Source organism: Orbicella franksi, chromosome 8 (assembly GCF_964199315.1).
Source record: "Orbicella franksi chromosome 8, jaOrbFran1.1, whole genome shotgun sequence".
Taxonomy (NCBI): Eukaryota; Metazoa; Cnidaria; class Anthozoa; order Scleractinia; family Merulinidae; genus Orbicella; species Orbicella franksi.
The window spans coordinates 7461586-7484972 of record NC_138152.1 but is presented as its reverse complement, the minus strand read 5'-3'; the positions used below and the strand labels follow the sequence as shown (position 1 = coordinate 7484972).

General features: G+C 37.8%; 1 protein-coding gene across 2 annotated transcripts; it reads right to left on the bottom strand.

Annotated features, from left to right (window-relative positions):
• Positions 1-506: 506 nt before the first annotated feature.
• Positions 507-21960, bottom strand: LOC145495482 (potassium voltage-gated channel subfamily KQT member 1-like). 2 transcript variants are annotated; one of them, XM_081475111.1, is made up of 15 exons: positions 21500-21960; positions 17288-17390; positions 16600-16726; positions 13828-13897; positions 12887-12983; positions 12400-12525; positions 11012-11122; positions 10331-10426; positions 9629-9752; positions 5986-6037; positions 5140-5215; positions 4708-4802; positions 4300-4337; positions 3674-3732; positions 507-2476 (listed from the first exon to the last, which is right to left on the bottom strand). In XM_081475111.1, the coding sequence occupies exons 1-15, from the start codon at positions 21832-21834 to the stop codon at positions 1487-1489; spliced, it is 2499 nt and encodes an 832-aa protein (XP_081331237.1). In that variant the 5' UTR covers positions 21835-21960; the 3' UTR covers positions 507-1486. The 2 variants fall into 2 exon arrangements, with proteins under 2 accessions (XP_081331237.1, XP_081331236.1); XM_081475110.1 differs by having other exon boundaries at positions 9434-9752; positions 21500-21959.
• Between the last annotated feature and the right edge of the window lie 1427 nt (positions 21961-23387).

The following is a 23387-nucleotide window of genomic DNA, read 5'->3' as shown; positions in this document are numbered from 1 at the left end:
GGGCAAGTTCCCGACAACCTTGGCGGCCATTTTGTCGGATGAACGAGTTATATGCATTGCGTAATAACGTTGATACTGCGGGCGCAACGCAGAAATCCGGAAATTGGCCATTTCCACTGGTAATTTGCGGAAATACAAACTGGAACTTGGAAAGCACCCCATGAGATGAGTCGGAGGGTAGGGGAAGTCTGGGTACTAACATGTACTTTTTGTCGCCATTGTTTTACATTTTTGCTCATAAACATACGACGTTGATGCAAGTTGACTCCAGAGCTTGTGAAACTTAGTAATTGGTGAAATGTTTGGCTCTTTCTGGGTGCCACAAGCGCTAATAGACTTAAACATTCTTTGTAAAATTTTGAGTTTTTAAACCCGCGTCGCACAAAAAGTAATCAACACATCGCGCTACAGTTAATCGTGCTGTGCCCTTTCCATATTTAGATATAACGTTGTGTAGCTCCTTCAGAAATGTTATCGCTTATGCTAATGAGGCAAATATTGTAAACAAAGATCCTCCTATTCACAGTCGCTTTATTTAACTGTACATCTCCATCACTATTATACAGATAAGTTTCTATAAAAATACACCTTTAACGAGAAAAATCTCAGTAATATTGATAAAACAAGCCATTTGGTAAAACAAATAAACAATCCAGCTTGCACTTAAATAAAAGATCTGCGAATTTCTCATCAATACTCCCCGTCAAGGGACAAAACTAACGCAAACGTTCTAACGCAACAGCGTTCAAAATTACTGCCCTATAAAACGCGCGCAACGGCGGCCATGTCAACTCCTTCATAGCGATATTTTGTTCGCGAAAAGCAATGCTATCCACAAGCAATTGTGCGCCAAAAATCAGTGCCTTCAAAAAAAAAAAAATCATTAAGAATCGCACCACCTAAGAGTCCAGCTTCAGAGAAATCTTTCATCAAGAAGATTTCTTGTGGTGCTTTAAGTCATTGCTAAAATTACTTGGAGCTAAGAAATTTTTTGTTTGCGAAGAACTTTTGTCTTGTTGCGTGTCGAGGCAATACTCGATCTTTAGCGGAATTTGTTTTCTTGAAATTTACTTAAAACCTGAGGTGTTCCTTTTTCTACATAAAAGAGTGAGTAGATATTGAGCGATAAGGAAAAATGGCGCGTTATTATTCTCCTTATTCCTCTCACGTTTTCTTTCGACCGGAGCAGGCAATCAGGGGAAGAAGTACTAATCATCTGCGAGAATTGTCGAGCCCAGTTCCCTTTGTAACAGTCGGAATCCCGGCGAAGGAAATCCCGTAGGGCTCTTGCAATTTCTTATTGGACGACAAAACAATCGGAAACTCTTCTAATCTAGTCCTCGACTGGGCTTCGCGAAATCACTGTTGGAGTTGATACTCTTTAAGGCGCAGTTTCTAAAAGCGGGATAATTGCTGATGAAAATCCCTGGATGATCATTGCCCAAGTCTGGTCATATATTCTTGGCATTTTGAATTTCAACGCGTTCTAGACCTCCACAGGATTCGATTTCACCAGAGGACGCCTCTTTGCCGACATCCTCGTCGGCGCAGACCTAACTGACGAATCATAATGTCCTTCTTCAACCGCACGAGAAGAAGGCTCACCGTCAGACTGTCCTTGGGCATTCTTCCGTGAAGTGCCCTTGTCTCCGCTGGGAGAATCTCTTCGCTCTGGTGTCCCTGTGTACAGTTCTGCAACATTCCATGTCTCTGGATCTTTTTCTTGGCCTGTATCGGAGGGATTTTTGGCGTCCCATGTCTCTTCATCATCTGGCAACTTTGTCTCCGTTTCTCCTAAATTTAAAAGACTCCTTTTCCGCCGTCGAGATTCTAAACCTGTATCTTGTTTTTCCCAAACTGGTTCTTCATCTTTTTGTTCAGTCAAGGAGCTATCTGCACTCCCCGGACCCGGCTCACAATCAGACGCGGTCGAGTTCTGTTGAGATATTGGTCCGGGGGGTGTCAAACCGCCTACATTTTCTTTCGAATCACCAAGACTCTCTTCAGTCACGTCAGACAACTGTCTCTTGTCGTTAATAAGAATGCGTGACAGAAGCGGTGCGCTAAGAGCGCCGGGATCACTGAGGCAAACGTTGTCTATCTGGTCCACGTTTTGATGTTGCTCTCCGCCAGAAACACTCCCGTGTAACGACTGCGAGTGCACAGAACTCAGCGACAGCGGCCGTGAACCCGTACTTGGAAACGATTCAGGATCGCTAAGAGTCACGCAAGGAATGTCTGAGTTGCGCACCACGTGAGTAGTCACGCCGTGCGCTTCTGAGCTTATTTGCGTTCTGACGTCTAACGGATCTGAGTGCGCGCGTGACACAGATGAACGCCTGGAAGATACGCCGTCGCCGTTACCGCGAAAATGCAAGTCGTACGAGTGGCTACCCCCTGAAGGAGAGCCTCGTGTGTTCTGAATATTCTGTAACATCTGCAGCACTAATTCCAGTTTCGAGTCAATCACGGTCACCTGAAAAATTAAACAGAATGAAATGACAACAAACGCACGTAACATGTAGTAAGAAAACCTGAGCAAACATACATCTCTACTTGGAAGCTCATCTTTCCCTCGCTCGAGATCATGGAGCTATCTCTGATTAATTGCTGCCGTTGGCTTTGAATTTTTGGAACCAGCCATCTTCGTTCCCAGGATCTCTCTCGACGGCGGGAAGAGAGACCCTGGGAACGAAACTGACATCACGCAATCAAAATACAGTACACGTTTTTTTGCAGAGCTGTGTCAAACAGTCGCTTGGTGCTACACAAAACGAGATGTGCTCCGGCTGTATGGGCCCTTACACCACCTTCTTATGGGGGAAACACTTCCAGTCTCGGTTGTTTCTTTCGAGCGAGGTAAGAGTCGACTTGTTTACTCAGGTTTAAAAGACAGTTGCTGTAAGCTGTCGACTTGGTGCTTTTGTCAAATGTCCAAAATGTCACGTTACCATACACATACCACTGCAGTATTTAACTAGATGTAATTCGCATTTTCCACTTTTCAATAACTGAAATACAAATTTATTACGGTTATTCCCGGACTCGTACGTGTTTTAGATCCAACGAAAAACAACAGGCACAAAATTCACGGTCCACAGAAATCCTGGTTTACCTTTTAAGCGAAGAAACCTGTCCGTCAACGGTTTGTGCAAATAGTAAGCAAAATCCCTGGTGATACGTTTCGTCCGGATTGGCCATTGACCATTTACTTATAACAACCCCCAATTTACCGAAAGAGCCGAAGATGTGTTCGACCTGATCATAATTTAAAGATGGCGGCTGGAACTGGTGAAGAACTGCAAATGGTAACGACATTTTTCATTCGGAAATTTCGGTTGGAAATTTTTAACTGACATTCCGTATATTGCGGAAATTTTCCGGCTGGTCGTGTCAAAATTGTCTTACCATTTACATTCTGACCGAAATTTCCGGAATTAAACATGGTTAATGGTAAACAACTTTTGTCTACAAGAATGAATTGACGTCAGTTAAGTTGTCAGGGAACATGACGCAATGATATGACGTCATGCCGACGTAAAAACTTGTGGAGTAGTCGCGAATGCTCGGGCTGTTTTTACTGGTTAATAAAAACCGGTGCTTCAAAGAATTTGCTATGTGGACTTTTTTTACCTGAACGATACTCTTCCCATAAATTTATCTGTTTGTTTACCTGATGTTCCACCCGGGTGAGTCTGTGGCTTATTCCTTGTTTCCCCGAGCTTGCGTGGTCTGCAAAACAAAAAAATTTATCAAAGGATGCAGATACATGTAAGTCTGAGGCCAGTGAAAAGAGCAAACCAGTACGTAAAAGGATCATTGCAGCACGGGCAAGGTTTGGTTGCGATTTCTAGTCGACCATGAAATGATGGATTCACCGCGTCTCGAATTTTCAAAACACTGTTTAACTCATTACTGAACAATAGATGGGAAGGTGGAGCCACGAGAAATCTGAGCCGAGCGCATAGGGTACCCATGAAAACCGTGTGATCAGCAACCACCAGACAACATCGCACTGAACAAACAGTAGAAAGAAAAATACTTATGAGAAGAGGGAGGGGTGAGCAGGGAGAAAAGCTCTACGAACACAGTCCGGCAGCGAAAAACACATGAAATGAATTGACATCGGCGGCAGAGCTGTAAACTACAAGAAGCCCTGCACAACTCCCTTCCACCCGGCCACCCTACATACAACCCTGCGGGAAACTGTTGACCTGCAATATTTTCTCGCGTTTAATTTAGCCTAACTAACATTTATCCACATTAAAGTCTTCATGCAAAATTAGCGTAAAAACCTACCTCCTCCCTCGATCGTGTTGTTAAAAACTTTGTCCATCCTAGAATGAAAGAAAGGAGACAAACATGTCAACACAGACTACAAAAGAATATTAATGTGAAAAACACCAATCCCGGTAGTGATATTTTAGAAATCCTTCGGAATTCGCCGGCTGATAATCAATGTCTGCAAACTTATTTCTCTTACTGGGCGCACGGCCTATCCATTCCCATGCTTGAGGTACGCCTGAAAATTCAAACTGATGACGTCGAACTAAAGAGATCGGTGATTGGTTGTTACCACCTGTAGTGGTCAATCAAAGACGCTAAACAATACACAAACTGTCAAGCGGCGCGGAATGGAACGAGCGACAAGAGAATGGCTGGTTATGTCAGCTCGCATTCACACAGTATAGCTGAGTACTGACTTACTTGGCCTGTAGATTCTTCACTCTTGCTAACATCTCTACATGCCCTGCTGAGTATTGCTCTATCACATCCTTAACATCGTAAGGTCTTCTTGCTTCCTGCAAAAACAGTAAATAAATTCAAGATATGAAAGGAGTTGTATTTTGTTATTTAATTACCTTAGCGTGGCTGAGTGGTTAGGGCGCCGGACTTGAAAGCGGAGGTCGCGGGTTCAAGTCCCGCTCTGACCACTAAGCCGGAGTTATTTCTCGGTAGATTCTGGTTCAGCTCCTCGGTCACGCTTGTAAATAGCCAAGTTCTTTCTTTCAGTTTAAGTGGCATGCCTGTGAACTATCTAGGTGTAAATTCAACATTTGGCGATTATGCACCACTGTATCGAGTGAGGTAGAAAACTCGTTTATTCCGCTGCGCAATTATAAAGAAAAGTTCTCTCACCTTGAATTTTCTAATCGCTACCCTGAGCTTTAAGATACGAATGAGACGAATGGCCAGTTTTTGAGCATTAGTCAACCTGTGAAATACAAGCAGTAAGTTAATTTAGAGTAAAATCTGTATGAGTTAAACGTATGACGGCACAAAAGAGACAAGTGCGAAATTCCTCGCAGTTCGGAATTTGACAAAACCTCATCTAACAATTAGCAACTCATTCAGCAGTCTTGTGTAACAAGAGTTCTCATCGATCAATGATTTTTTCCCTTTCTCTTAGAGTTTTTCCACAGACTTCCCAGAAAACTGTAGATAACTTTAAAAAATATATCGTCTGAACGACAGACCTTCGTTGCAGCAGTACGACAAAAAAAGGATTGCTATACATTTTTGAAGAAAGTTTACATGTAGTTCAGGTAGCTAATATTCTGTACCGTTTATGTGACGGCTAAAACAGTTTTTAATAAAGGGGTTCATTCAGCCGAATTCACGATGACAGTGATAACACTGAAATTAAGATGAAGGAAAAACATTGGGGATTGAAGGACAAGTCATTAAATCAGTAAAGATCGTGGGGAGCGAGTCGCTCAGTCACGGTATTTTGAGTTATTCTGTCCACGAAAAAAAGTACCTTTTCAGGGAAGGAAACCTCAAAATAATAGTTCACTAAGATAGAAAAACACCAAAGAGATAATAATAAACCATAAAGGAACAAGGATAGTTGAGGATGGAGAAAACAAACATGGATTACAAACGACGAACTTGAAAAAATTTAGGCTAAACTTTTCAGTTAATCGAATGATCGATTGTGAAACTTTTACTCATGACAAAAACAATTTAATAATCACAACTTACGCAATGCAAGGTCTCTCCCCGTCTTGCTGTAAAGCTAACAGTGCGTTTTCATCTGCAAATAATGCAACGAAGGTAACTACGTTAGTATAAAATACTCACTAAACAAAGCAACGCCTTCCAGAATAACTTTAGAAAACACATCTCCCTCTTCCCGCGATTCAGTACTTTCCCGCTCGAGAAACGTCTGAAGACTGGGCCCGAAATCTTCAATTCTGATAACGTGGCTCTATAGAGGTCCATGTGGCGTCTCTGATTGGTTAATGCTCGATTTTGAATTTTCCCGCGCTAATAACAACCAATCACTATACGTCACTTTGTTGAGTACGTCATCAGGGAGTCTTACTCGAGCGGAGGAAAGTGCTAAGCCTACAAACAGAAAAGCCTTCTTATGTAGGCTCTGCGAACTATTTATTATAGAAACCAACACAAGTCCTGTTCATATTTTCGATTAATTAAAAATTGCTGCAGGCTCATTTACTTATAAACTAACTTCTGTGCTTTGTACAATGTTTGTAAAGACCTAAAGTTGCCTACTTACTAAGCGGCGAGAATTACAAAGTTTTACGTTTTTCATTATACAATTTTGTAGCTTATTACATTTAACAAATATTACAACTGAATATCAAATTCTCTCAGGTTAGTAAGCAATTAATTATCCCTTTTTGTGACTTTTTAAAGTTAAAACTAAGCAATTACTTCCACTTTAATTTAGTCATTATATTTGTTATCTCCATAAAATTTGCAATAACAAAGAATCTCACGCTGGCCAGTTTTACAAGTAAGAATTAAGGTTGACTATTAAACGTTAACTTAATAAGTTTACAAAATTAGCTGAAATGCCTTCATTCTATATTTGTAATTAATTCAAGTTTAGAACTTTTAAGGTTGTTGATGCTCCCCACTTTCACTTACCACCCCAAAGCGAGGTTGAATTAGCTCGTTTTCTTGGATGCACAATAGAACAGTGAATATTACTGGATGAGAACATCGTCACAAGAGCGTCACTACTGCTGCACGAGCCATACCTAGGTCGACCGTCTGCTAAAGACAGAATTATCTCACACGTTTATTTACCTGCAGGTTTACAATACTACATTTCCTCAATTAAAACCCACGGGTGGTTATTTCAAAAATTCACATCTTCCCTTCCAGACTTTCGCAAAAAAAAGTTTAAGAAATAAATTTGAAAGGAAGTCACATCAGCGCTAGTTAGTTTTCATGCAGGTCCTCTATCAGGGTCAAAATGAAATTTGAGACTTTTACTTGAAACAATTTATTTTAGAGCAATTTAAAAACTCTATAGAATTTCTTCATTCTTCAAACTCATAATTACAGTTATGCTAAAGGAAACTCGGGGGGGGGGGGGAGGGTTATATTTCAATTTTACGCCTCTAACGCGAAATTATCAAAGGGGCTTTATATTGAGGAAATACAGTGTTAACTTAAAAGTGCCTTGATTAATTAAAGTCATGTTTAAAAAATCTAAGACCTTGTATCAACATTCAACATGGTTACCATTCATAGTCATAATTTAATATTGAAGTATTATTACTATTACAGCATTGTCATTTCATTATTAGTGTGCCTTTTTTAACACAATTCGCAATTCGATTTTGTTAACTGGAATTTATGCCATTAGGTTAACAGGAATTATTTCTTAGAGAAAAAGAACTGTATAAAAAAATATATTTCATAAATCAGTGACTTTAAAGTCCTGCAACACAATGTTTACAGCAATATGACTTGCGGTAAGAAATAACACAAGTAACAACATTTTATCTTACACAGATTAACATCACTTGAGACATATTAACAAAACTTAAGAGCCACTAAGAAATAAACAGTACAGTATTTTGTTTGGAGTTGGTCAAACTTCCTCCTTTAAATTGAATAACATTTACTTTGACACGATTATAAATCTCTTGATTTAATGGAAAGCATTATTAATATCTCTGCCTACAGAAATCTGGTCTAACTATACAGGGTTATTTTGGACTGCTATCAACTGCTACTATAAGCAACTGTCGTAATAAATGTTTTAATAAAGTCCATGACTATGATGAGAGATCAAGATTCCTTTGAACAGATTCTTACGGCGTAAGTTCCTGAGTTTTCCAGGAACTTGAAAATGTTTTCCAAACTTTTTTTCCGACTTGATCTAACCCTATTATTAGTATTTGTACCACTGAGCAGTAACTATCACAGTACAGCCAAAAGTTTTGTGCAAGTTATGGGTGCCTAAGAACACTTTTTGTTCTAACTGTTACTCCTTGCAAATACCAAAGATTGTGTAAGTGCTTAACATCAGAGGTGCAAGGTTACTGACAAAACAAAAGTAAAGAACACAATATGAGATATAATTAATTAGTATCAACATGTGTAATAACTCAATATTGTTGTTATTATCATATGTTAACTCTTCCATTGCAAATCCCTGATTGCAAGCGACTGCGTCTAGTCTATTAATTATCCAGTGGACAGTTATTTAACCAGTCGATAGCAACATTATCCACGACTCAGGTCAGACAGTTTGAGAGGAAAGAGGCTTAAACACTAGTAGGTTTTTTCAAATGGCAATGTTTTAAATAGTGATACAAAATATTGACATAAAACTCACATTTAAACCATAAAAGGAAACAATCTGATGCATAACAGTCATTTCAAATTGTAAGACTTATTTCATTGAAAACAGAACTAACAAAAAGCATTGAAAGCTCTGCTGTTCTCTTAACATGACGATATCAAACAGACTTGTCACAAAGTGTTGAAGTAGATGGAGTAGGACCTGATTTTGCCTTCTTTTTCTCTTGAATCAGAAGAGTTACACAGCAGAGTAGATCATGAAGGTGGTAGATGGTCATAGGTGATTTTCGTCTCCAGCCAACCATTTTTGATAATGTAACTCTGATGGCACAATGTTCTAAAAATACCCACATCACTTCATTCTTGCCTTAATTCTTTTCTTGAAATGTCTTATTAACACCAACACAGTGCAGCGGCTGTTATCTTTCAAAATGTTGCCAATATATTTTCAGCTAATTCCTAGAACTGTTTACTGCAAAACATTCCTTTCTAACTTAATGCCACTGTCTTAACCTATATGTAAGCTGTTTCTGTTGATGTTCTCCTGGTTGTTTGCCAGTCTATTTTCAAACAGTATATAATAATTGTGTTGTATGTTCATAAATGCTTACAATGAGTAAATTCTTTGCCTTCCTCTCTTAAAAAAAAAAAACGGTTTTTCACTGCAAAATTTTGAGCTCAGAATTTCAGACAATGCCATTTTAAAACCCACCACTGTGTACTGTAAGTCTCTTTTTCAATCACAAGCATTGAAAGAGTTAAATATGATTTATGTGATGTGCTGGGGTTAGATTTCTCAAAACCCATCAACATGCAACAGTGGTTTCCCTCTGCTGTGATGAGTATTAAAGTAATGACATCTCACCAAAATAATAATCATGATCTAATGTGCTTGCGGTGCTAGTCTTTCTGTCAAAAATGCCTGTCAAAAGGGACTCAGATCTACTGCTTCGCACATCATATGATTCCCGTCTCAAACCCTTCTGCTTTGACCACATTGAACGTTTCCTTTTACGCTGTGTATCTGACAGCTGAGGACTGTCATCTTCCATTGCCGTACCTGTGGTCCCTGTTTTCTCCATGACAGTTTTCAACAGGTGTTGTTGACGATTATAGTAGATGGATGGTAGCCATGTTGCTACCGACTTCGAGTCAAGATCAGCACAGAACAAGCGCCAGTATGACTTCAGGAATGTACATGAAAACAAAATAATAAAGTCAGTCCCCCACACTCAATCAAGACCATGGATTTTAACTTCCCACCCAAAACGGGGATGTTTTTGGCACGTGACTTGGTCAACCCAAGCTCACATGACAAATAGATTCCTGACATTTCTTCACTTGAGAAAGATGCTGTGACAGCGTCAAAAGCTTGTGACTGCTAAACTTGTTGACTCTGTTTTGATATCTCGTTTCTTATTATGTCTGCCACAGAGTCGGCAAACAATATCTGTAATCAAAAAGAGTAATAGAGAACTTAAAGAAGCTCAGTTAAGCTTTAAAACATCATAATAAAACAGCTTCAAAACAAGGAAAGCAAGAGGGGGGCTTAATTATCTGGAGGGGCTTTTAACAGGAGGAATTTTTTTGGTTTACAAGTAGATGGCCCTGTGGGGGGGGAGGGGGAGCTAATATTAAAGTGGGGGGCTTATAAGCGGCAGTTTACAGTACTCCTTTGTAACATGCAAAACTAGACATCTACAGCCTTTTCTAAGAAAAAAAAAGAAGAGTTGCAATCTATATACATTGTACGTGTAGTTACCTGGAGGAGAACTGCTGCAGGCCTTCTTCTCCTGTGAAAGTGTTTCTGGCGCTGTTGTTGAGTGACTTTTAAAGCAAAGCCAGATCCTAAAATGCCCTAAATTGAGGAACATGAATTAATGCAGCATTTTGTTAAAAAGAGTTTTGTCAGCCACATGTAAGTTGAGATAATATTCCGCAACTGGCAATGGACTGCAACACCATGTGTGTTTATCACTTTGTTTCAGTTTTAACAAAATAAACTAAATTGTAAACTAAGATTGACATAATTTATTAAGTTGAAGAGAATATCACAAAACCTTTCATTTCATTGTCATTGACATTATCATTATTGTCATCATCCAGCCTTACTGAACCATTGACATACACGTAATCTTCTATTTCTATCTACCATTCAGGCTTGAGAAAAGTGTTATCCAGTCATGCGGGACAAGTAGATTTTCCTGCCAGGCAACCAACTTTTCATTCTCACTTGCCCAATGGGCAAGGGCCCAGGCCAGACTTCTGCCAATTACTTAAGTCAAAAAACGTACACTAAGATTTGCTCTGGACAAGCAAATTTTGCAAGCTGCTCGTCCAAAAGGGGCCAAGCTTGAAATAATTTCTTTTAGCTCTGCTAACCATAATTTCAAGACCAACAGCAAACAATTATATCAAATGATCCTGAAAAAAAAATTCTTACCGCAGGCAGCGCAAAAAACGAGATTCCACAAAGAGCAAACAAGGCAGCACAACACTTGCCATACCACGTGACAGGCACAGCGTCACCATACCCAACTGTAGTAAGAGTGACCTAGAATGGAACCAAATAATAATTTATGCTCCCTCACCATAGGTCTGCAATGCGTGCAGAGAGCTAGATAATAAAGCTCTGAGAGAGATAATTTATGCTCCCTCATCATAGGCCTCCAATGCATGCAGAGAGCTAGATAATAAAGCTCTGAGGGAGATAATTATTATGGTAAGTCTTCACAGGCCGTGTGTTTCAAAACAGTGGGTGCTTACAGCCAGCTCCAGTTTCTCAACATGTTTTGGGAAAGGGATATTGAGGGCTGTAAGTATTACAACTATGCCTTATGACCACTCCATTACTACTGTACATATAATCAAGTTAGGCACTTTTTTGGCCTCCTTGTTAGAACCCATTAAACATGACCACAATTTCAGGTGTGCAAGGTGCAGGGGTCTAATGGTTAGGTTCAATGCCCTGACCAGGGGTACGGTGTTGTGTTTTTAAGCAAGACACTTTGTATGGGTTATTGACCAAGTGTGAGGTCAAGATGGCTGGATATTGGCCAAGTTCTTTTCTTGTGTGTTTATGGACCGAGACAGAGTCGAGGTCCATAAACTCACAAAAAAAAAAGAACGAGGCCAATATCCAGCCATCTTGACCGCACAAGCTTGGTCAATAAAGGATTTATTATATGGCTTTCGGGGAAATTTTTCTTGCGGGACATGGCAGGTATTCCCAAGCGGGCAAGATGGGGCTATCTTGCCCGCTCGGGTAGCTAATCACAGTGCAGGATTTGATTCATCTTGCCCGCTTACAGAGCTAACCATATAATAAACTCTCATAATGCCTATCTCCACCCACGTGTATACATGGGTACTGTCAAATATAATGTTAGGAGGTAACCCTGCAATTAACTACGTGCAGTAGTTTCTGAAGGGGAAGTAAAAACACCCCTAGTCACTTAACGCTATGGAAACTGGAATAAGCAGCAGCATGGACCACTTGGTTCAACAGACTTAATAACTTCAATCTACTTTTACAATGCTAGGAGCCAAAGGTGACAGGGTTCTGCTGCACATGTAAACAGCAAAGGAAAGAAGATAGGAAGAAAGTAGTACAGACCGAAAGAAGGATTGATGGTGGAGGGAGGGAGGGAGGACGGATGGACAGACGGACAGACGGACGCAGGGAGGATGGACGGACAGATGGAGGGAGGGAGGGAGGGAAGGAGGACAGACAGACTGACAGACAGAGAGAGGCTGGATGGACAGACAGATGGAGGAATGGACAGATGGATGGAGGGGGGCAGTGTATTGTACTTATTAGTGAGTACTTACAATTCCCCACCAAAAGGAACTAGGCCAGCTTTCAAATTCACTATTTGAGTCTTTTTCAACCATGTAAAGTACAAAGGATGCACATATCAAACTGATAAAACCAAGGTAAAATGTTGTAAGAAGTTCCTGAAAAGAGTTAGACAGAAAAATGGCAGTGTTAATCATATAAAGTAAATTTGAAATAAATAAATATTATTACTAATTAAATATTTGTACAATTTATCACAATTTTGTACACAAATGTACAGAAGATCTTAAATTTGAACCAAAGAGAAAGATGTTTATGTAAAGACATGACTTATTATCACAGTTGTGTTCACAACTTATTATTGTGAAAACAACGCCTGAGAAAAATTCAGGCTTGAACGGGATTGGAACCCACAATCTCTGCAATACCAGTGCAAATGAAAGTGCCTATCACAATTTTGTGACAACTTTTTGTTGAATGTAAATATGAGAAGAGAAGATTCTGTTCTTTCATTCACACCTGACGATGGACATAGATCACAGAACCAAGGAGTTTCCATGTACCGCCCTGCCTGTCAAATCTCAAAACTCTAAGTAAAGGAAGAAATCTCAACAACCTGAAAAGCAAATAAAAACAATTTCAAGAACATATATGTATCTATATACATGTACATTTTGGTGGACATATTTATTCCATTTTGATACCAACAGTCAACTCTTCATTTGTTACAATGCCAAATGAAAGCATAAATTTTACAAATTGTCTTACATTTTCTAGCACTTTTACACACTAATAGAATATTATGGGTGCACTAAAGATCAGCTTAGTAAACTCTTCAACTCTTTCATAATGTCATTATTTCTGTATGGATTAGAAGTGTGGGGCTGCGCCTATCAAGGCAAATATTTAGATCGGATTGACACTTTTTTTCGGAGAGCCTATCATTTTGGCTATACAAATAAGATCATTTTGATATCTGATGTTATAAAGGATAGGGACAGTGATCTTTTCAAAAGAATCACAAGTGACACTGGCCATGTATTATATGACTTGCTCCCACCCAAATGTAACAGAGCTCTTAGAGAAAGGGGCCATGACTTCATGCTCCCTAAAGTAAAAACGGAACGATTCAAACGGGCTTTTGTAAATAGATGTCTCTTTAACTTTATTTCTTAAAATATTTCTTGTAATACATATGATAGGTTTTTTTCTAGTTTAGCTTAGTTTGTTATTGATTGTAAAGCCACACGTATATTGTGACTGATTTCTTAATAAAGACTTCTAATAAAGACTTCTACTAATAGAATTCATCAGATTATTCAGTAGAAAGCTTGCACCTTGAACAGCATAATAACTAATGCCACACAAAAGAACCTCTTGCATACACTACTCACAACCTTTGTCTAAACCGCTGTATACATGTACAATGTATGCTATATGTAGCTTAATTCTTTAGTTACCTAATTGGAGAGGTTGAAACATTACTAGCCAATGACACAGCAACAATTGAAGAAATAATAACTATCATATCTGTGAAGGAAAAACAAACAGTTTCTATGAAAAAGGCAGTTCTTGTTGATGTCATTATTTACAGCTTGGTTTTTGAAATCCTTCTGTAAGACTGCATGCACTCATTACTTTTTCATATAAAAAAATAAACTACATTACATGTACAAAAAATGTTAAAAAATAAAAAGATAATAAGTTTTAAAATGTATGTGAGCACTTCAAGCTACATGAGTTGTGTACTTCTATAAAAAGACAATAACAGTGTGTTCATTAGGTGCATGGAGAATTATTTTACATACAGGGTATTTATTATTTTTAAAATCCCAACAAATGAATGACTTTTCTTTCTCTTACTCTCAGTATCTTCTAACAGAAATTGAAAACCCTCACAGATGTCTGAGATCTAAAACAACTGTAGTTGAGGTACTTGTAGTGTTTCTTCCAAAACTTTCACTTGACAGGTTACTAGAAATTAAGATGATTTCCGCAGAACATTCAAACAATAATGGCAAAAATGAAGTTACCAAAAAACCTCATGGCATGGTATTATTTTGAATACAGTTATTTAGAACTTAGAACTTATCGAGACTTTGGCTCTCAAGCTGACCCCACGAGAGAAAATTTAACTTGTCAAAGTTATCTATATTTCAGACTTAAAACACAGGTTTTGCTTTAGTGAAAAACACAATAACACACAAGGTTTGACATCAACTTTCTCGAGAATGCTCGAGAATTTACCTGCGGGGTCACTTAGAGAAATGAACTAAAGTGAGTTGTTTTAGATAGTACAGTGGAACCTCAATTTAACGAAGTCGCTAGGGACCAGTCAAATTTGTTTGTTAAATCGAGGGTTCGTTATATCAAAAACCTCGATATAACGAATTTGAGGGGAAACGACCAAAATGCTCGTTACATTGAGGTCATAGTTAATGACTCATTTGTAACACAGGTGACTTCTGTCACACAATTCAATGCAATTTTCATCACCCAGAAGTGCCACGTTTTGAGATGCAATTCATTAGGCATGGTGGCTTTCAGTATCAATTATTTTCACTTTTGAGCAGATGCGCAGCTTTTGTTTACGAAAGAACGACACTTTCAGAGTAGCAATTTAAAAATGTTGCAACATAGAGGTTATACAGAAACTGTCTATGTAAACAAAGAAACAGGCTTTAGTGCTGTTATGTTGCACTATCCAACATTTCCGCATTTCAAAGAAGATAGAGCAGAAGTTAATTGATGTCAAAATACTATAGTGCCAATGTCTATGACATATAATAAGCCGTTGACTGAAAGGTTGCTGTCTCTTTACCGTAAGGATTACAAGGATTTGTTGACTGTTGATCTGTTCAGCGTTTATCTTCCGTAGGGTGTTGACATTGTAATTCGTTATATCGAGGTAGATTTTACATCTGGGCTTCCGGATTATGTTCATTATATCAAAGAATTCGTTATATTGAGGTTCGTTATATCGAGGTTCTATTCCATACATTTTACTGTAACTTTGGCCAGGACATAGAATATCGTTCGTTACATCGAGGACTTCGTTAAATAGAGGTTCGTTAAATCGAGGTTCTACTGTATTCCAAAAGTTACCGTGATATGAGTGTAGATTTTTAGTACATAATTTTTGCACTTATTGCTTGGACTTTGAGCAGAATCTGTCTTAAACATAGAATTTATGTTTTCAGAACATGCAAACTTTGGTTCATACCAAATTTGAAAGGAAACAGGTCAAAATTAAATCTACTTGAAATGATACAAAAACAGCTGCCACAATGAATATTTGATTATTTGTCTCAACTCATATTTGCACAGTTACTCAGTTGTCATGAATCATATTTTCATATTTACAGTTGTCTAGACGATAAAATTTTTATAAAGTCATTGTAATGAGGTGATCAAAGATTGCCGATAGACAACCAGATAACACGATGAAAAAGCTCTTTGTGAGAGCATTGTCTGAGTGGACGCTTACTTAAAAAATGTTTATCACATATGTATTGTACATGTTCATTTATTTAGACATATACAGTTAATACATGTATAGCCATGACATATAAATCAGCACCTGTCTAGAATGCAATTAAGTAGTTCTGATCGCAAAATATTACCATTTAGCAATTTCATAAAACAAGTGACTGAAGTAGATTGCTAGCTTTCAAACTACAAATTTAAGATGTCTGTCACTTGCATAAAAACTTCCAAAAATGTTGTTGTCCAGGCCAGAGAGTTGACTAAGATTTTTGTTACATGACTAAAAAATTCATTTTTAATTACCAGATAATTATATGTCTGTTAAGTTGTGGCTTAAGATTATAAATTAAATTCCATTTTGTTATATATTGTCTCATTTTCATTATCATAACCTAAAAAGAGGAAACTAAAATTAAAACCAAGCTGGGTTCAAAAAAATTAAAACCAAAATAAAGCTAAGCCACAACATAAAAATGCAGTAGTGACATCAAAGGAAATTGTTGTAAAATGTTTTCAAGACATACATCTACATGTGCATGACAACCTTTTTGCTGCTACAGTATAATAAGGAATTGGCTTCAAAATTTGAAACACAAACCACTTCATTGTGAAAAGTTCTCCTAATAATTATGAATTACACAATGCAGTGGTAATTATTAAGACTGAACAGTGAAATACACTTTCTGTTAGCTTTGTCTTTCTTTCACAACAGACCAAAACGTGACAAATAATATTAGGAAACGTACCTATAATGGAATAGAGCTTTACAGCAAACCACAATCTTCCTTTTAGTCCTACATATGCACTGCGACAGCCCGCTGCCCACAGTCGTATGATGTATTCTATCACAAATATTACTATTAAAATAACCTCCTGCAAAAGAGTTGGAAAACTCAAATTAATGTGACAACATTGACGAATTCCCCTTAAATAACAAGGCTACAGAATTTTTAAAGAAAACCTCCTCAAAAGGGACATACATATAAATTTTTGGACGGTGGATACCTTCGGCACCAGCCACAAGTTAACAAGATGATAAAATTTTATTAATTTTGAGGAATAAAACATCAGTGCCTGGTACATGTATATGTTTGGAATTTTATACTCAATTGCTGATACAACTCAGTTTAGAGACAAGCTTCTCTCAGTCTATCTGAAGGAAAGGAATGAAAACTTTTACTTTTAACAAAACTCAAAAATACAATTATTTCCCTGCAATGTTTGGTTGCTTAAGGTTGTCGTTGTGGACAAAACATACAATCATGTAAATGAGGCATGACAAAACATTGAAAGGGGAAATGTCTTGGGTAAACAGGTAAAGTTTTGGAGTCAAATTATCAAAAGTGACTCAAGTTTTGTCCAAGATTCTAGCTTCTCCACGCCTCAGGTTTGGTGCAAACGTTACTAGTATTCACTAAAATTAGCAACACTCACCACTGCTAATATTGGTGTTTGTAAAATTTGTTCATAGTTTTTATCTGTAGTTTCTACTGTGCTCAACACAGTTAAAACTAGGCTTGCGATTACGAGGAAAAATCTGCAAATAGAAAAAAAACAAATGAATCTTGGTGCTAAATGTTTAAATAGCACTACGAGAGGTGCTGTGGCCCAGTAGTCATTTGCATTTTATCATTTGTCTCAGGAAATTCAAGGTTATTTCTCCAAGCCAGGATTGTCATGTTGGGGGCGGCAAAACAGATTATGTGTGCTAAAGGCAACCGCAGTCAAGTGTCAATTGTCAATCGACATCTTGATTGACATCCCGACCAACACTTGATTGACATCTCCACTGATACTCCGTCAACACTCGACTAACATCTTGGTTGAAGGTCACTCAAGAGTCAACAAATTGTCGAAGACATGCCATTGAGTTCCGATCGATACACATGAGTGCGATCAATACTCTGCCAACCAGGACCAACTGTCAATGGAGTGTCAATTGAGATGTCATTCGAGTGTCAGTCTAGTTTCAACCAAGTATCGATCAAGATGTCAATCAAGTGTCAGTCAAGATGTAGTTGGAGTGTCCATGGAGGATATCAATCAACACTCAACCACGGATGCATTTAATACACATGATCCACAAAAACAATGAGTCACTCAAAATTTTTGTTGAAATGCACAGGTCTCAAAGTCTCATTCCTTTGGTGGTTACGAGCGTCTGGCAAGCTCAAAGTCTCTTGTCTTCTTGCAAAGTTTCGCATTTACCATTCACTGCCCCTAAATGCTGTGTTCGGTCATTTTGGGTAGGACACGCTATAGCTGTACAAGTATATACCGTACTTGTGCATCTACCCACCCGGACCCCAGTTGTTCAAGGAAAGATAATTGACACCATCCACCAAATCAATCACTATCCAGTGGATAATGTGGTTTGCCTTTTTGACACTCACATGTAACCACTGGACAGCATTTTACAGCTATCCAATGTATCTTGTGGATTCCTCTACCAACACTTTGAACAACTGGGTCCAGGGGTATTGCCAAATTGGCCTGAAAAGATAAGTTAAGCTTTCTTCATCACCATATTGAGTAATGCGTGTACAGTATCTTGTTTCTTTGCATTCACTAATTGTATGTGTATATTCCAAGGGATGAAGCAAATATAAATGGCCCCATAATACTGAACACTCACAACTACAAAAATTCAAATATTCATATTCTGTAATCTATGCAAAAATTAGAGAAGCTTAAAATGACATGGTTTTTTTTTTCAGTAAAAAGGGTTCCTTGTACCACAACTTTACAGTGATAATGAAATTCCAGTTATGTCAAACCTTTCATTTGAATTAAGCTGTCCTACATGAAGCTGAATCACACAAGGATACATGTTGTAAATTTGGTTTGTCAAATTTGATTACAACCATTATTTTACCAGAACAGTCTGAAACTTTTATTAGCCATTTAGATGAAGGTCCTAAAGGGCATGTAAGTCGATATCATGCCTAGCACCTTCACTTGTGTGCCCCTTCATATACACTGTAAGTTATGTTAATGTTATAATATATGTTAATTAGTCATAATTAAGATGAAACATGCTACGAGTGCATTCCTTTTAGATTTTCAAGCCAGATCTAAAATTGTACTCCTAGATTACAAAATAAATGTGGCACAAAATGGCTCTTGGAAAAACAATCTTTTCCCTTTATACTTGGTGATTGCCTGAAGTACATCCATGGCCAAGTGCACAAAATAATCACAGATTTTATTCTGACTTACTTATACTAGAAATGCAGCAAGTCAAGGTGAGTAGTTTGATAGCTCACACATTCAATAGTGGTTTTCTCTCAGCTGGTTATAAATACACATTTAGCAAACAGCCTTGTAAAGTTAAAGCCAGGTGAGCAAAACAAGAAAAACAGATTTGTGAGTGTTCAGTGATAGCTGTATCAGGTTGCAAATATATCAACCCATAAGGTGATGATATGGACTCCAGCATTTAAGTATATTGTCTTCTACAAGATTTAGCGCCTAGTGCTGAGAGGTCAAATATCAATTTTCTTACTCCTCTAATTAATCAGCCGCCATTAACACCATGAGCTCTTTTGTTTTCAAGGATGAAAAACACTTGGGGTTCTGTGATGGTAACCATGACGATGCCAGATATTTCAGATGTCACAACTACAGCAACAACAAGAAACATGAACCTGACTGACCTTGAGTTAAAGATAAATTCTTGTGCGTGTTTGTTAGAACTCCTGATAATACAATAATTATCTGTCTTGAAATAATTTCATTCTAGAATGTTCTTTTTACATTTAGCACTTCTAATAGACAGGATAATTTTGGATAATGTTAATTAGATGACCTGAAATAATGAAGTGCCATTGATAGTATAATCGGATTTCCATCTTTCTGCTTTGAATGTCATTCATCAACTTAAACCTTACTGAATTTGAGAAGAAACCCAAGCAGCTCTAAGAAAAACAAAGAGTTTTCGTAAATATCGCCGCCAGAGGTCTCCATGCCCCCTTACATGTACATGTAAATAACATCCAGACAGCTGTTTCTGTAGCATTTCATATGAAATTTATTTTTTTGCTCATGAAACAAGTTTTGACAATACTACGATAACAATGTTCCCTTTGACTTATTTCATTGCCAATTAATAAACATTGAGTGCTGTTGTTGACTTTAACCCTGCTCAACCTACAGTAGAGTTGAACAAATCAACACTCTTTTGTACTTTCCAATCTTTTTTCTCATAATGCCAAACATTCCCAGCAGGGTCACATGCCATACATTTGAGCAATCCAGTTTAAAGACCTGTTAACAGGAAAGCATTATTTCTAATTGAGAACAACTCTTTTCTACAAAAGACTGCAACTTGAGCACCTTGACGAATTACATATTGCTGTAAAATCTTCCATCTGTAAGGGCACCCAAAGAGTTGTTTGTGAAAGATGTGTGCTAATATATACAAACTGAGTTGAAAGGGAAATCCTGTGCTATTGATTGGTAGATACTGGAAGCACGTAGTGTAAATTATCTTGAAAATGTCAACTTGGCAAAATTTTGGGGGTCTGAAAAATATTACTTCCAGTGAATACATACATACAAATGCATACATGTGGGAAAGAGATGATTGAAAATAAACCAGTGCATATTGAATTGCTTTACAACTTTGACACAGAAACAATACATCAATTAAGTTAACTTTACTGATAAATGATTGGCAATGCAACAAGGAAAAAAAACTACCCTTTTTACAAATGTATTCAATTATACTTAGACTATGGCAAAAATAATGTGCCCCACAGCAAATGCTGATCACAGATTAAACGGGGTTTGTGTTAAAAACCTGTCTAAGTGATTCAAGAATTGATGAGTGGAGTGGAAGTAAACAAAATTCCCGATTCTGTGCCAACATAAATCACTGTACTCCCACTCATAACAAACTCAAAAATTAAATTAGCAAGCAAAATAATAATTATTTGGCATAAAACTACTTTGAAAGAAAGCGAAAGGTTGGTTCAAAGTTTTGCTGAAGCGTTATTCACGAAGCCTGCCAGCTGTAAAAATAAATATTAAAAAGATAATCTCTCGACTTCGACCTCTAATTATTTAATTTCGCTGCTCGCAGGAATTCGATTCTCACGCTAACCTTGTTGTAGAAAAATAATAATTCAAACTGAAAAGAAGAGAGAAGTTCCAAGTGACCTAATTACTGTTTAATTTCAGGCATGATTGATGCAAATTATCTCGGCGAAACGTAACGAACATTTTGACACAAAGCAACGACCTAAACAAGCTCATTGAGAGAAATCGACCACGCTGTAGCTGACAATACACGTATCAAAAACTATTATACAAGCTTGTGTATTAACTGTTAAAATTCGACACGGTAAAACACGAAAATAATCAAAACAAGGAAATATTGCATTACAGAACCCCAGGGAAAACTCGATCGCACTAAAAATGAAAACAGATCAGCGGTACGGAATAATTTAGTACCTTCGTGAAAACGATCGTAAACACTAATTTCCGTAGTAAAAACAATAAAAAAGTGCGAAAATCTAAAGTCAGTTTTCGCCTGAAACGGTTTATAAACGCAATAGCTTGTTATTTTTCTCTTTTTCCGATCATAAAATATTAATAGGCTAGCGACTAAGTAAGATCAACAAGAAAACTATACACAATACTCACAAAAGAGCATGGTACAGAATTTCGCCGATTCCTCTTGGCATCTCGAGAAAACGGTAACAGTAGTTTTGTATTCTTCGATATTCATCTGAGCGAAATCCCCACGTCTTTCCAGTGCCATATCCCGATCGTTTATCATCTTTCGTTCTTCGTCCATTCTGTACGGTGAATTCTCCATCCTTCTTCGAATCTTGATCTGGTTGCAAGCCAATTCTTCTCAACGGTACAGTTTCTCCGTCACAAGAATTACTTGCTGAGAGCTTTCCTGCGAACTGGCCACCGACGTTGAGGATATCTATACTTTCTCTTCTTAAATCCGCCGTTATGGGCCTAGCCATGATTCAACAGATATCATAAAAAGTCCACGCATGAGAAGAAATCAAGCGATAACCCTTGAACAAAAACATCACCTAAAGAATACTCAACAAACTCCGGCAAGCGTCTTGAGTAATGGAATGGGAAGAGTCACGTGGTATCCAAGCACAGCGAGATTTTGATTGGCTCTTCGCCATGGCGGGAAACGTGTGTTTACATCGGCTAAACCTCCTCCTACAGTCTATGCACGATTCATTTTGTATTATTTTAAGGCGTTTAGCAACTCTTTTGAGGTTGAAACTCTATTTGTCGCCATAGCTGTTTAATATTTTTCGGGGATTAGAAGCATTGATCTACTGTTCCTTCATCGTATCCGGTCAGATCGCCGAATCCCAAGGGATCATCGTATCTCTTGGAGGGAATGGTCATATCTCCAAATCAGATCGTTCCACTGTATGGTCAGATCGTTGCACAAAAAAGTTAGATCGTTCCACAAAAATTCAGATCGTTCCACAATATTAGTTCAATAAAAGATCTTTAAAATAGTAAATAGATTGCTCTACGAGTGAAATTCGCCGTGTAAGTTCTGAATACCGCTCACATCATGCAGATGATCGATCAGAACGATAAAAAGTTTCTAGGATCGATACTAAGTAAATGTGTCTAGGTCAACTTGAAGTTCGTTCTTGTATAACCAGCCTAATTGTCAATAAATTCGACTTAGCTAGTGCAACAAACTCACAAGTACATGCGCTTGTAAGTTTAAACAAGGTGCAGTATCCAAGAGGGAAAAGTGCTTCTCAGTTAAAATCGGCTTTCAAACCGTGACCGGTGAAGAAGTAAGTTTGATTATTATATGGCTAGCTCCATCAGCGAGCATAATAAATCAAATCCTACGCTGTGATTGGCTACTCAAGCTGGCAAGATGGCGCTACCTTGCCCACTCGGGACTACCCGCTGAGTCCCGCGAGAAAAATTTCCCCGAAAGCCATATAGTGAATCCTTTTTTATCCATAAGCTACTGGAGTGCTGTACTTTGGAACACTATATCCAGGTACTATACTGATGATTTTAAGCAATGCTATGCCAAAGTTAGAAAAGACGTTTTTATTAAACAGTTAGACTTTAATGCGACCTCGGTTAAACGCAAAGCAAGAACGTGGCGGATTTTAAGTTTTATTAGAATTATGGAATTCAGTTTTATTGGAATTCTAAATTATTAGAATTGTAGAATTATAGAATTGTTAGAATTGTGGAATTATTATATTATTACTGTACATATTTCTGTTTTTCTTAAACTTTTAGCTAGATACACGACCCCACAAGAAAACCTATTGCTTTAAAACCAAATCTTGTTTAAATAAAGGATTGTTGTTGTTGATGCTGCTGCTGTTGTTGTTGTTGTTGTGGCTGTTGTTGTTGTTGTTGTTGTTGTTGTTGTTATTGTAAGGTCTTCGTCAATACATAGACTGATTGACTGATTGATGCAAATAGTGAGGCGAGAACGCTAACCTTGCAAACGCCATGATCATATATTGAGTTTGATAATAAGGCTTTAAATTGCTACTATAATCAT

What these genes read in the sequence shown, in the direction of transcription:
- LOC145495482 (XM_081475110.1), bottom strand. Translation starts at nt 21,834, where the DNA reads ATGGCTAGGCCCATAACGGCGGATTTAAGAAGAGAAAGTATAGATATC. An exon ending in AAACACCAATATTAGCAGTG is followed by an intron (nt 16,727 to 17,287) that starts GTGAGTGTTGCT and finishes ACTCTTTTGCAG; the next exon opens with GAGGTTATTTTAATAGTAAT. An exon ending in AGATCATGATTATTATTTTG is followed by an intron (nt 6,038 to 9,433) that starts GTGAGATGTCAT and finishes CATTATTTGCAG; the next exon opens with ATGAAAACGCACTGTTAGCT.